The following is a 15,926-nucleotide window of genomic DNA, read 5'->3' as shown; positions in this document are numbered from 1 at the left end:
TTTATTTAAAATTTTTATAATCAGATATGAATTCACTCAGTCTATTCAACAGCACTCATTTAACATGCAGAACTACCATCAGCATCAGTCACAGCACAATCATTTAGACTTTAGTGGAACAACATCGCAAGATTATATACAAGTTTGTAGTTCACAGAAAAAATATTTTTTTAAATTAAATTGTTTCTTCATATTTACATTATTTTGCTTTAGCTTGTTTTTATTTTTTAATTGTTATAGCAAGAAATATCGTTACAATAAAAGTTCCAATTTTAAATAAGAAATTTCGTACTTACAAAAATTTAATTTAGGCAAGTCACAGTTCTTCTTTTAGTCATCGGAATATCAACCAGGAGATTAATGGGTACCTACAACAACAGTCAGTTCCGAATATATTACAAAGGTTTGTAAGTAAATATACTTTTTAAAATTAGTTGAGTTTTAAACATCTTAAAATATTCTAATCAAGAATTGTTGTTAGATTAGCTGAAAAATGTTAATGTTTATTTAAGACTAATTAAATGGTAAATAAAATTGATATGATAAAAAAAACAAAAAAATTAAAGTGTTCTCATGAAAATATAAATTTTAACAGTTTAAGTTTAACTTTATTTAAAACTTATTCTTTTTGTTTTACAACAGTTTATTAAAAAAAGCTTTGTATTATTGATTTGTAAAGCTTATTAAGAATAATATTTTAAAATAGAAAACTAATATATTTGTCAATACTGATTAATTTTTATAAATAGGAGTAGTAATGAAATGGATTTTGTTTCTCCAAATGAAGAATTGATAACTGTCAATAGTAACAATAATAACAACAACAGTAGTAGTCAACAACAAACAAATAATGACTCTATAGACATAGCATCAATGCTAATGCACAATGAAATACGCCATGAAATACCAGTTGATGAAAACCAAGTAAACAATTAAACCTTGTTTATTTATTGATTTGTTTTTTAATAAGAACTACTCGACCATCAAAAACAGTTCACGTGAAATTTTGCGACCTGGTTTAGTCCTAAAATGGACTTATAATGCAGACTAAGTCAAGATAAACCAATTAAGATAAAGGTGGTTAAGTACTTTCGCACTGAAGCGTTTGTTTTTGGGTACATTCGAAAAATTTTATGGAATTAAGTTGTGTACAGCTCGACATCTTAGACATTTTCAGTTTTAATGTAAGAATACAGTTTACACCAGTGGCGTAGCGTTTTTTTTTTCTCAAAAATCCCCTAATTCAAAATTTATGTAATTAGCTACAGAATAATATATTTATAAGTAATATAATTGAAATAAATTCATTAAGTAAAATAAGTTCAAAGTAACTGTTTTAAAAAATACTTATATATTACAAAGTAAAACAGTTAAAAAAAGTTTAAATTTCATAAGAGTTACTCATACTTTCACAAACGTAAACGTACTAAATAAAAATTGTTTTTAATACTTACAGTAAACTTTATATCTTTTAAAAAAATATATATTTATAATATATTCAATAAAACGAAAATATCTGTTTTATTTACGAAAAGATTATCAATCTCTTTAATATACAATACAACAGTGATTACAACACCTCATTGCACATAATTTAAATAAAGTTACACAGAAGTTAAAATAGATCAACTTTATAACTGTTTTTACAATTTATTACACCTTTGTAAAACAGTTAAAAGTATACTTTTTAAATTTCGTTCATCTAATTGTATTTGCCTAAAATAAAAATCACAAACAAAGTTTATTTTTAATAGGCCGACACGCTTTTTCTTGTATTTTTACAAAAATAAAGATCAGAAAACTAGCAGTAGTCCTATCATTTATTGTAGCATATAAAAAAAAATTGTAAAATTGTTTAGTTTTCCTTTAAGCGTGACGCATTTTTGTAAACTTTTTGTAGAAAAATCTGTCATAAGGTTATACTACTGCGGTGCTCTAATTAGTTGCGTACTTTTTGAGTCTAAATTCTTATGAGGTTAATGAAGTTATAAAATTTTTCCTTATGGAGTTTTTCATCAACATCGGTGCGCACTTTCGCTTGCGCACCGAATCAGTATATTGGGTAGTTTCCCTAACTTGTCACTAAATGGTATCCAAAATTTCGTTTAACTTTTCGAATACTAGATAAACATAATTGAAAAAAGGCAAATTAAACAGAAAAAAAAAAAAAAACAGATATAGATATTACATTCTTTTTTTTTACTTCTTTTCTTTTTTTGGGTGACACGCATGCGCCAGTGTCCCTTCTCACGCTACGCCCCTGGTTTACACTCGTTTAATTAGTTTTTTCGGCTATCTTCAGCCAAGCTAAGTTGTTTTTTTATGCCACCATTCAATAAGTACTTAACTATACTGCTAGACCCTAAACAACAGTTCATGTGACAATCTGCGAACTGGTTTCGTCCTTATTAGGATTCATCAGGCAAACATATTCATAAAGAAGTACAGTTAATTTTGTAAACCAAATTAAAGCATTGTTAACTCAATTTTTATTTTTTATTCAGTTTAGGTTAAAAACCTGAGAATACTAAATTACAATAAGTTAATAAGCACCAACTCGTTAAGTTTTCATTATTTTTGCTACTGCAAATAAAAAAAGTCTAGTCAAAGTATAAAGTAAAACTTTATTTTGTAATAGAAAACAAAAAAACTATTAAGTTTGAAAGTAACAAATAAAAGACTTCAAAGAAAACAAACACATTTCTTGAGTTTTTTTTTGTTGTTATCAATTGCAATTTAATCTTATATTTATTATTTAATAAACAATTTTAGAAGATGTGTGTACATCAACCTTAAAATAGCTATGTACAAAGCGTACAAACTTACAACTTTCCAAAACTTATTTTTTTGTTAAAATAGTATGTTTTATATATTATATGTTTTGATTTTTAGAAAACAAATAAAAATATCTCAACTACTAGAGGAGAAATAATAATATAACTAACTCGTCAGTGCTTAAATAAACCTTATTTAAATATTTGAATTCTATTTAAATAAGATTTATTTAAGCACTGACAAGATCTTTTACCGAAACTTAGTTTGTAAAATAAAGTGTTGAAAGAATAAATTCATGTTTTATATATAGTGAAAACGTTGTTGATAACAAATATTTTATATTCGTCTTTCAAAATAAAATTTTAAATATTTAGTGCTACATTAATTTGACATATAGTTGAGTAAAAGATTGTACTCAATAATGTATATTTTAAGTTAATTAGGAAAGTTGTATAAATAGTAAAATATGGACAAAAGACTTCATGGTCATCGAGTTAATATTTACAAATTTTTTTTTATATAATACTTTACTTTAAAGTTAAATTTAGATTATTAATTTATGCTAAAGGAAGAAACAAAATAAATTTAGTAAAACACTATTTCGCAATAAACTTTTTGTCTGAAAATTATTTTCAAACGACACTTGTCAAAAACTAATAGTTTAATTTTTATTATATAACAAAAATGCTATGGTAGATCGTTCTAAATTTTTGTAAAGTGTGTTTTAAAATATCTTATGTTATCTTTCCTACTCTTGGGATGGAGCTAGTTTTGCATCAGATCTGTAAAATTTTTACTTACCTTCACTCTTTTATAAATGATTTTGGGTAAGTTAAGCTTTGGAAGTAAACCCTGAAGAAAAATCAGACAAGGGTAAGTAAAAATCAGTCTTAATTAAGCACTAAGGTAGAGAGAACCTCTTAGACTTGTACATCCATCCTTCTAATTAGTGTAAAATTATGATCAAAAAGGCGTTGTTGGAACCGCGTATGTGGTTTGAAAATTTGTTCAAAATAATTTCGGCAGCTTTTGTGACAATGATGAATCTTAGCTGTATCAGCTGCATGTACAATAACTTGAATCTCAAATTTATTCCCGGGATTTGTGCTTTATAAGTTTTTTGCAAAGGCACAACATAGTACACGACAAATACCGATTATAAGTTTTATCCTATTCGGCAAAAAGATGGGTGCTAAAGGTCATATTTGTTGGTAAGAGAGATTTTTGCATTCCAATAAACAACCACCAGCTGACCTAAGACGAGCAGTCCCAGCCATTTTAGGGAATATTCCACCACAGTTTACCTTCTTCATTGTATTAATAGATATAGTTGTAAGTGAAAATCAACTAAAAATGAATTACTTATCAAAAAAACGAAAAAAGACACCCACTGTTTTACTGAAAAACTGAAACGTCCGTACTAGTGGTATAGACCCTGGAAACAAAATTAATTTAATAAAAAAATTCGTTATGAGCAAAGAACTTCTTCGTCTGAAGGTTGGTCCTGTAGCTCTTTAGAAAATACGCCTTGCTGGTCAAAGCTAAATTAAGGAAAATGATTAAACCTTCACTTTGTGTGGTAAACCTGTTAGTTAAGTAGAAGAAATGTTGTAGGACTTGCAACTAAAAAAACATTTTTGCAATATTTTTTTTAATCAAAGTTGAAGTTTGATCTGACGGTAACAAACGTATTGCAACGTTTTGTTTACACATAGAGAAAAGAACAGCAACTCTCATTATTGTAGATGCTAACTTTAATCTGACAAGAAAACAAAAAAGTACCATTTTTAGAAATTAAATCTTATAATGACAATATTGCCGAGAAATGACCAGCTTGACATTTTGTATTATTTTAATGCAAAGGTCAGATCTGTCAAATTTTTTAGCTCCCTATTTAGGACAAACCGCAGCATAAATTATATGGAGATATCCCGTTCCAAAAACTAGCACCAGCAAGACCTAATTGTAGTTAGACGTCATCTATAAAGATATGTTTTTTAAATTAAGTCTTAGAGCAGATTGTTACAGCAATCTCTCATTTTTTTTTTGTTTTAAAATGCACATTTAAAAAAACTTTTGTCCACAAATCAAATAAAATGTCTCGTAAGTTGCGATTAGATGTGGTAGAAACGAGTGATAATGATAATACTAAGAATTTCTTAGCTCTGATACAATCTGTCTCTTTATCGTCGGGTATACCTATTTCTAAGCCTTAGTCTAAGAAAAAAATCAGTACCCCTTATAATAATTTTGCAAGAAAAAAACAAACCAAAAAGGCTAGTTAAAAGAAAAAATCAATGGGTTGTTTCCTCTAATAAAAATAACGACAAACTCATATTTTAATCAGTATTGCCCAAGTAGCACGGGTCTTAAGATTTTACAGCTAGAAAGACTTTTCGAAGGACAGCAAGGAAATGCGCTAGTGAGTATTTCTTAAAAGTTTTACTCACATCATAGCTGATGCTGACAGAGGCGACACCAAATCATTTTAAAAATAAATCTAAAACAAGTATCAGAAAAGCAGTTTAAGCCAAAAAAATTAACATCACTTATGCAATCTGAAGTTGGAGAATCCTTTTTACAGTAGAAATGCAAGTTTAGGTAAACGGTTTCTGCACTTTTCACTTGTTTATTCTACCAATAATATTGTTACTGAAGATGCAATTCAAAAAATAGACAGTCTACTAATGATGGAAAATTTTATAGCGAACGAACTATTGAAGAACTCAATAAAACTAACACTGAGATAGCTCCTTAGAAAGCACCAGATATAGACGCAGATACCGACTTGCTACATCATTGCATGCCCTTCTTAAACCCAATATACATGACAGTATCGTCATATGTTGGATAGAATGTATGGTTCGACAAGGTGACTGAACGTAAGATCCTAATTTTGTATAAAACGTGTGGATTTAGGTCTAAACGTTCTACCACTTAAACTATCTCCACTGTACGTCAGTTACAAGATAAATGCCTTAGTTTTAATGCCAATTGATATAAATAATATACCTTTGATAACCTCATTAAACCATTTGGTTTTGTAATCAGAGAAGGACTGTTTGCTATACTGTTGAAGACGAAGCTGTCTTCTAAATACCTTCATTGTTGCGAAGTCTTTTCACACAAACACAACCCTCCATTATGACTTTTTTTTTGATTTTTTTAACATTATTAAAATTTATTTATTACTTTTTTAATCGCACCACTGTGTCTTTAATTGGTCTTTGTAGGTATGTATTCTATACATAATTAATTCTTTCTATGCAAAATATTGGTAGCCGATATCAGCTGATAACAAGCCTATTATTTATTATTATTAATACTACCAATAACTTGTTTTTAAAATAGGGCTTTAACACCGTTTTAAGTTTAAGTTTTATTCAGTAGTTCATAATTATTACATTACATATAACTCTACTTTATTAGAATAAAATCCGAGCAATCAAAAATTATAGTGAAAAACTTTACTTGAAATGAGCAATAATGATTAAAGTTACTTTGCTACTTTGCTAACTACTCATTACTCAAGAACTAATGGTAATTGTTAGTCATGTTTGAGTAAAATACAAGACAATCATTCTAAAATAAGAGGAAGTTTGAGTCATTTTTCTTGACTTCAAAATTACAAAACACAACAATTATTTTTTTTTAAGTATTTTTTTTACAGAATTTAATAACAAAATGATAGAGCTAAAATTAATTATTTTATTTTGAGTTTGGGTTTATTGAGTTGGTGCTAGAACCCATAGAAAAAGTGGGATATTTTAGCTTTTTTTGGTCCTCGAAGCATATCTAAAAAAATACATATCTTTTTTTAAATGAATTTTTTTTTCAGTGAATTAACTTTATTGGTTGTTTGGTGTCTTTGTTATTTATAAAAAATTAATATTTTTTTGAGATATAGGATTTTTTTGATTTTTCAATTCTTTAATTATTGTCTTCTATCCTAGTCAAATATATATTTTTTCTAATAAATTAACTGACTAATAACGATATTTTTTTCAAACATTTAAAATGGAAAAAAATGCTTATTTTGGTCTGTTTCCAAAAATAAGGTGTGAGAACTATAAATATTTATAGACCCTTTTTTGTGAGTTCTTAGTTGTCGCACAATATTTTTGAAAAAGAATAAAATAAGCTTTTTGTTTTATGTCTTAAAATATTTTATAAAAAATTCTTTAATAATAAGTTAACTTTTTTTTTTTTGTTTGACTAAGCCAGAAGATCATAATTAAATACTAGTGATGTACCGGACCCACAATTTCGGGTCCGGCCGGACCCGGATCCGAACTTTTTTTTCAAATTAAAATCCGGCCGGAACCGGACCCGGACTTTTTTTTTTCAAATTGGAGTCCGGCCGGAACCGGATCCGGACTTTTTTTTCAAATTAGAATCCGGCCGGATCCGGATATCAGACAAAAATAGCAATATCCGGCCGGACCCGGATAGTAAATCCGGTACATCACTAGAATAAACTAGCCTGAGTCAGAATGAGGTTTTTAAAAACTGAAAAAAAAGAACTTTTATCTAATAATAAGTAGAACAGCTAGCCACAAGGTTTACAAATTTATGTGTTATTTACAATTAAAAATCTGAAATCAAGTTCTTGAACAAAATACACTAGAAAATTACAAAATATTGAAAACTGGATCAGCTCAAACTCATTCGAAATCTAAAAGAAAACCAGCCTGAGTTTTTATAAAAAACTAAACTAGCCTGAGGCAGTCCAAGATTTTCTAAAATTCCTAAAAATTTTCAAACTAGCAGGGTTTCCACTGTTTAAGTCTATAAAACTAGCTAGAGTGAGTATAAACAAGCCTGAGTCAGTATGAGGTTTTTAAAAACTAAAAAAATTACTTTAATCTAATAATCAGTAGAACAGCTAGCAAAGGTTGACAATTTGGTAGTAAAGTTGTGGACTGATTGTGGTACTCTTAACTTATTAGTACTACCCATCATAATTAAATCCTACCTTATTTAATTTATATCTAACAAATACTAAATTCTAACTGAGACTACTTTCTATAATCAGACACGGCAGTTTTGAGTGATGAATCTTTTATATAAAACACAACAAGAAATACTAGCATATACAAAATTATTAATTACTTTGGTAACACTTTAAAAACTGGAAGCTATTTAAATCTATATCAAAAGACTTAAAACAAAAAATTAAATAAAACTTTTAGTAAACAAGAAACTGTAAAATTTTTAATAAACTATAAACCTGGATTAAATATTTAAACAATTAAACACCTGTTGAAATATTCACTTTTAAAACAAAACACTACTTACAATAAGCATTCACAAAAACGTTCAAAATATTTTGTTGCTTCAAGCTTCACACCAAACTAACTAACTGCTTACATATAAACTGCCTGTCATGTTCTGATGTTTTGTTGCATCAGTATTTAGTTTGAAACATTTCGTCATATGATTCTCATTGGCTCGTGCATTCAACCGTTTTAACTCTAAATATTCTCTGAGCTCAACTTTAAACAGTAAATAATGCAAGTATTCATTCCATAGTTTTCAATTTTACAACATATGTAAAGAGTTTTATTTCATAAAATGTTTATTTCATAGTTTAAATGTAAACAAATGTAAATTAGTCACGTGTACAAAATAAGCCAATCACGGTAGGTGTTAATTTTAACTAAAGAAAATGAATCTTATTAATTTACTTAGGGTTTGTTTTTGAAAAAATAATTTTCAGTATGCTCTTTTTTATTAACTAGATCCGGGTACGGCCGGATCTCTGTTAGGATCCGGCCGAACCCGGATCCGGACTTTTTTTTCAAATTAGAATCCGGCCGGAACCAGACCCGGACTTTTTTTTCGAATTCGAATCCGGCCGGAACCGGACCTTTTTTTCAAATTAAAATCCGGCCGGATCCGGATATCAGACAAAAATGGCAATATCCGGCCGGACCTGTACCCGGATAGTGAGTCCGGTACATCACTATTAAATACCAAAACTAAAAAAAAACAAAAAGGCTTATATCTAAAACAAATATTAAGTTTATATAAAAAACAATGACAGTGACGTATAGAGTTAACTTATTAACAAAATAAAAAAAATTAAAAAGTGTATGTTTTTTCTGAAATATGTTCAAAAAAGTAGAAAAAAGCCAAAATGTCTTACTTTTTCTATGGGCTCTTCTAGTACCGATCCAATAAACCCTAAGTCAAAAAAAACAAATTTTATTTTAGCTCTACCATTTAGCTATTAAATTCTCTCAAAAATATACTTTAAAACTAGAGAAAAAAGAAATTAATGCTTTTCGAAATTTTTGATTCAAAAAAATGACTCTAATTTCCCCTTATTTTAGAATGATTGTCGTTAAAATACAATCAGATTAAGTTTTTTATCATGTATCATTATTTTGTAATTATTTTTTAAATTATTTTTTGTACAGTTATATACATTTAACTTTGTGTATTTTTTTTGCTGTTCAAAGGCCGATCAATAGTTATTTATTTATGTATCTGTATTTAATAAGTTCTTTTTTTTTTTGAGTAAAACTAAGACTACACCGTTTTTTATTAGACGAGCTTTATAAGTTTACAAATATAAGCAGTTAAAATTTTACAATTAAAACAAGAAAAATATAAATTCTTATTATAACTAGTGAAAAGGTCCGTAGTTTTGCTTGTTAGAAAACAATAAAAAATCTCGATCATATAAAGAGAACCAACTTGTTTGAACTCTTTTAAATTTTATTCATCAAACAAAGTTCCGCTTAAAGAGCTCGTCAGCGAATTAAGTAAATGAATCTAATTAAAAAGAGGTCTTATAACTGTTAACTTTCAACATTTAAAAAAAGTTGAAACATCACCAACTAAAACATTACAAATTAGTTAAAACTATTTCATTTATAGTACAAAGTTTAGATTTATCCTGTTTAAAAAATTTATACATCATTAAGTTGAAACACAATAATTAAACTTAAAATGTTGTAAATAAAATAAAGTTTTATCTCATAAAATAACAGAGTATTTAATTTCTTGATAAAAACCATATATATGTTTAAGTGTTTATAATTGGAATTGTCTGTATTGGAGTAATCGTATCTTGAAATTTCAAATTTGTAAAGTCGGAATTTAAAAACACCGTAATCTGAGTTATCGTAACTTGAATTAGCAGAATTTTAATTTTAGTTTGAGTGTCGTAGTTAAGTTACATAAATTAAGATATCGAGTTTGAATTTTATTCTTATTTTATATAAAATAATTAAATACATCTATCAGTAAGTTGTTGTTATGATTTTTTTAGTAGCACTTAGTTTTTTAATTTTAAAGGTAGGTTAATGTTTTAATAAATTAATAAAGTTCTTATTCAGAAACAAGTTTTGTTAAACATGAATTTTAACTTGATATGCATTTTTAGACTCACAAAATATATCAAAAATATTCTTACAAAACATTGTTAAAACATGTTTATATATATTCTTTTATAGACAGTTTTAATCCATGTACCACGAGTTAACCTTTTGTTAGAAATATTTTGAAAAAAAAAAAACTTATTAAAGTTGACTCGTATCGGTTAAGTTATCAATAACTTTTGGTTATTATTAAATTTTTTTTTTCATATAACTTAACAAACTAAAGTTTTAACTAACAATTTTTTATATAATTAATTAAGTAAAAATATAACTGAGAGACACATACTTTGCACATGTATTATATTTTTTTAATTTGGTTTAGTTTAGTTCTAATTAAATCTAAAGGTGGGCAACGTACTGCCCGTGGGCCGGAATTGAACCGCCAACAAAAATCTCTTGCCTGTGCCATGCTTTTAGCTTGAATACAACTTGTTCAAAATAAATAAACTTGAGCTACAAATGACGAATATTTTAAAATGTGCTCGTTTTTTGATTTTCATTAGACAGTTTATAAAATGGTTATTTCACCACAAACTTACTTTTCAGAAGTTAATTTTTATACCATATTTTTTTAAACTACGCGACCCGCTAAGAAACTTTTTTAACAATTCCGACCGTAAAACTGTTTTTAGCTTAAATCTATTTAAGATAAATTTATTGTGCACTTAATACTTTTAAGATGATAATCAAAGTTCTGAACTTTAATAAAAGGAGAATGATCAATTATGAGACATTGGGATTATATTCTAATTGAATAAGATTTTAAACAACTGAAGATCTTGTTTGACTAGTTTCAAGCGAGTGAAACATTGTATTGTCAAAAAAATTTAAAGATAAATTTATTGCAATATCTTTCGCACGTAGGGTGTGGTTGGGCTGATGGACCAGGTTGGCTACGGCGCGAAGAGTGTGGGTCAACACCCCTTTTGTTGATTCCTCTGTCAATGTTTCGCTGGCTACAGCGAGTTTCGGGGTTGTTGACCTTGTCTAAGGCATGATGTATGTCCTCTTTAGAGAACATACTATCCTTTTTGGTGGGCTTGGCTCTATTACTCATTATGCTATACCCACTATATACTATATAATAGTTAGGTATGGCCCACTAGTTATTTAATTAAATTTAGATATTTTAGATATTTAGATATTTTAGATATTTTAGATATTTAGATATCAAATTTGGTTTGTAAATTTCAGAGATTATTAAGAGCACCAAAAAGCAGCTTGCTTCTTAACTAATTATCCACAACAAAGCTTATTTATTCAATTTTGTATAACCAATTTACAGATAATTTCAATATAATGATCTATTAACACCAAAGTTTAGTTATTTAAATTTATGCAAAATCAAAAGTACAATTAACTACAATTTTATTTTATCAACAGCAGAGTTTATTCAAATTTATGCAAACCACAGTAAAATTAACTTCAATTTAACTAATTTAGAAATTTCAATTTAAGAGACGGAACTAGAAAATAATAGATTAATGACAATACTCACAATTTAGCACCAGGAAGTTCAGCTTGAGCTTTTTCAAATCTCATCATTTAAAACTAAAGGCGGCAAAGTTAACAAATTAATAAAAAACCCCTAATTAGAGAAAACTCTTTTGCTAAATTTAATTTTTAGCCAGAGGCGTTACAGCAAGAAAAATTTTCCACCCCTAGTTTATCTATGCTAATAAATTACAATCATATAAAAGTAATAAACATAAGTGGTATAATAAATAAGTAACCTATCAAACATAAAATTACTTCATAAGTTGAACAAACAATACTATTTTAAAACAAAACGATAAAATTACGTTTTTGGTTTTAAGTTAAAAAATTTATTTAAACGAGCAGTAAAAAAGCCTCAATATGAAGTTAGTATGAAATTTAGAAGAAAAATTATTCATAATACTAGAAATTAACAGAAAACTTGAAGTTTAAAAATAAATATTAAGTTTGCATATATTCTAAGCTCAACTTTCTTACTTCCCTTCTCTTTTTAGAACAAAATTAAAGTATATTGTGAAAACTTATACAATGCTAACCAATAGTTTCAGTTATAAGGTCAACAAAATGTAGTCTATGGGATAATTACAGTTTCTTAGAATACCCAATGTCACTTATTCGTTGATATGCTGCTCACATATCTTGTTTAACTTTTGTAACTGGCAAATAAATTCTTTAAAAGATTGCTAAAAGTTATTCTGCTTATATTCTTGCAACTATTTTAATGTAATTCTTCTAAGATAAGGTTTTATTTTTTTAGTTAATTTATATGATCAAGTAAACAAATAAAAAAATAAAACAGTTAGAAATATGACCTTTGGTTTACCTAAACCATAACATATAACAATTGATTAAATACTTATTTATTTAAAATTTATTACAAATATTAAAAAAACTCACAGCCTCAAAACTTAGTGCAAAATTCCGACACAAATCAGTTCTTATGTGATGTTGAAGCTTTAAAAAAAGGTTTGTTTATATGTATTTATTCTAAATATAAGTTATCTTTAGCTCTTCTAAAGTAAAAATAACGTTACATAACTAAAAATTTTGTATTAATCCCTTCTAAACACTTTTATAATATTTTTTGTTTTGTACTATATAATAGATCTTGTAATAAATAAAAGTTAGCATATTGACTTAAAACTAACTAAAATAAAATTAATCAAACATTATTTAATATAATAATTTATATTATAAAGTATAAAAAAATGTTAAGTATGAGATACAAATTTTATAAATCTAAACATAAGTCACTCATATAAATAAGATTTATTAAATAATTTCATTTAGCGTGTCATCAGAACAATCTTGCTAAAAACTGATAAGATTGTTGTGTAAATTTAGTTATATACGATGATTTTTAAAATGTCTAGCTAAAAATAGTTACGTCATAAAGAGTTAATTGTAAAAGTCTGTAAAAAGTTTAAATTAGAGTTAAGTTATACTTTGCTGATTTGAAGTTATTTTTAAAACAAAACATTTAAGGTAGTATAAATTTTACCTAAAACTAAATTAAATAAAAAGTACATTACAAAAAACGACAACAATAATAAACACTATTTATAAAGTTCTAAATTTTTAAATCCTCGTTTTTTACAAATTTTCGGCTCGCGAATTCTAATAAACAATGATTCTAGAACTGAGCGATGGTAAGAGTTTCTCGCTCTGGATAGAACTTCGAACATACTATCGAGGTAGTATCCCCGAAACAGTCGTCAAGAAGACAGTTAAGGCAACTCAGTCCAAAATGAACCGCTTACCCTCTTTCGGCCCACATCCTTGCCCAGTCTACCTTCACCTTTTTTATATGGGTGAAAACTCAATAAAATTGGTTAAGCAAGTTTCATTAGCTATAAAATCCACCTTTAATAGCGTTTCGCTATGAGGTGTACAACACCAACCGTCCGCTTAACGGAAGCGTGAAAGATGCACACCTACCCATGATTTAAGTAATGCAGTATACATATCTAAATGTCATTGTGGAAATGACTATGTAGGTTGAACATCTCAACGTTTCTACGTCAGGCGAGAGCAGCATGTCATGAAAAAGCTAAAAAGGTTTATTTTTAATGACGACGTTAAGCCAAAATGTGAACAATCATCCATCCATGAACTACTTCTCAATAACTTTAGTTGAGCTGAGAACTACCTGGATAGTAGGTTCGAAGTTCTATCCAGAGCGAGAAACTCTTACCATCTCTCAGTTCTAGAATCATTGTTTATTAGAACTTGCGAGCCGAAAATTTGTAAACAACGAGGTTTTTAATATTTAAAACTTTATAAATAGCGTGCTTTTAGTATTATTGTTGGCGTTTTTTGTAATGTACTTTTTATTTAATTTAGTTTTAGGTAAAGTTTCTACTATTTTAAATGTTTTGTTTTAAAAATAACTTCAAATCAGCAAAGTATAACTTAACTCTAATTTAAACTTTTTAACAGACTTTTACAATTAACTCTTTATGACGTAACTATTTTGAGCTAGACATTTTAAAATCATCGTATTTAACTAAACTTACACTACATATATTCTAATCAATTTTTAGCAAAATTATTCTGATGCGCGCTAAATGAAATTAATTGATTAACCTATTAATTAACCTATTAATTAATTTATGATATTTATGTCATATAAAAACTTTCTTTTTTGAAAAAATAAATACACCAAAATCAACAGTGTACTCTGGTGTTTTCTAATGTTTTTTTTTACATTGTCCCTTACTTTTTAGAGCAGTATGTAAAAACAAATTTCTGGAGTTTAGTACGTTACATAACGCTTGAGTTACACTAAATCTATGAGTCATATTTAAAGTCTCAAACTCAATTTTTTTTATCATTCATCTAACTTACATTAATTTATTAGAGCACAAATGTTGTACAACTAAAAATAACTACTTTATCTAAATTAAAAATGCGACATAAACTTTATAACAGTCTAAAGAAAAATATTTTCTTAAATAATAACAATACATTAAAACTTTAAAGGTAGTACTAAGAAAATTTTAAAAGAAAAGTATAAAACCATATAGCATTGACTCAATAAACTTAAATCTTAAATTCTACTTTACTATAAAAGCCAATATATCTTCCTCACTAACGTAGGGTTTGATATATTTAATACTATTAGAACCTTTTAACGCTTCCTCTACTATTTAAAGTTATATAAATAGTTTTTATATATTTGTTTTATTTTCATTTACTACCTGCCAACATTTTTTATTAGCCCAAGAACACATGCCACATCAAATTATGCTTACAAAAAGTATTACTCCGAAAATTCAACAATCTTTTATTTCACAACGTCAAAACAACCTTATACCAGGTTAAAATGTTCATAAAGTATAGTAAAACTTAAAGTTAATAAACTTCTAATTTATAAATGGTTTGTAGTTTTTGTCATAAAACTTTTAATTGTCGTTAAACTATAGCTACCTTAAACTTTGAATAAGGCTTAAACGATTGGTTTAAAAAAAAGTTTATTTTTGTTTTAACCAAATACTTAAATAGTTCCAGGATCCGGCAACCCAGGTGAAGTTTTCTGCTCAGTCCCAGGTCGTCTTAGTCTCCTCAGTTCTACATCCAAGTACAAAGTTACAATTGCTGAAATAAAAAGGAGACTTGCTGGACCGGAATGTCTAAACGCTTCTTTACTTGGCGGTGTTTTGAGAAGGTATCTTTTTATAACTTTTTTCTACGTATGTTGTTGTAAAACTAATCTTTAAAAAAAAAGGTTATACAACTTGACTAAGAATATTGAAGCAAAAATTTAAAGATTGCTGTTTAAGCTGTTTTAAATCAGATGCTAGTACTTTTTCTAAAACGTGTACAAGTAGGTAGGTAGAGAAAAAAAGTTGTGCACACAAGATACTTAAGCTAACACTCTTTGTTATAAAAATCCTTTATTATATCGGTTGCTATGTAACTCTTAGTACACAGCAGGGGGATCGCGTGGGCTGGAATGCTGGAGCTGCTGATCCACCTAAAAATGAAAAATAAAGCGCACAAAAAGTTTAAGTTTTAGAGTTTTTGCTTTCAAACACGCTCTTTTAAATGGGGCCCTGCTTCAGCTGTACAACTCTAAACTATATCAAAATAACTTTATGTCACAGCTTAGAAATTGAGATTTTAAATGATGTATTAATGTATATGGTAGCTTAAAAAACGAGAAAGTTAGGTTATTATGAAGTTGTACAAAAATTACAACCAAATATGTACATGACCGTCGTTAATTTCCCTGCTAAAGTAACTTTTTTTTGAATTTTTTTTTTA

The 15,926-nt window shown here is 27.6% G+C and overlaps 1 protein-coding gene across 2 annotated transcripts in view; it reads left to right on the top strand.

Moving 5' to 3' along the window:
• LOC145833713 (uncharacterized) overlaps positions 1-15,926 on the top strand; it is a 47,886-nt gene that overhangs the window by 14,485 nt on the left and 17,475 nt on the right. For both annotated transcript variants that reach the window (XM_082940865.1, XM_082940866.1), the window contains exons 3-8: positions 25-142; positions 312-403; positions 750-924; positions 12,560-12,626; positions 14,881-14,979; positions 15,165-15,327. In XM_082940865.1, the coding sequence (XP_082796991.1) occupies positions 25-142; positions 312-403; positions 750-924; positions 12,560-12,626; positions 14,881-14,979; positions 15,165-15,327 (714 nt within the window). The remainder of the gene's footprint in view (positions 1-24; positions 143-311; positions 404-749; positions 925-12,559; positions 12,627-14,880; positions 14,980-15,164; positions 15,328-15,926) is intronic.

This window comes from Thalia democratica, chromosome 4 (assembly GCF_965202585.1).
Source record: "Thalia democratica chromosome 4, ktThaDemo2.hap1.1, whole genome shotgun sequence".
In the NCBI taxonomy this organism is placed as follows: Eukaryota; Metazoa; Chordata; class Thaliacea; order Salpida; family Salpidae; genus Thalia; species Thalia democratica.
The sequence above is the reverse complement of the archived record's forward strand: the minus strand, read 5'-3'. Positions and strand labels throughout refer to the sequence as shown.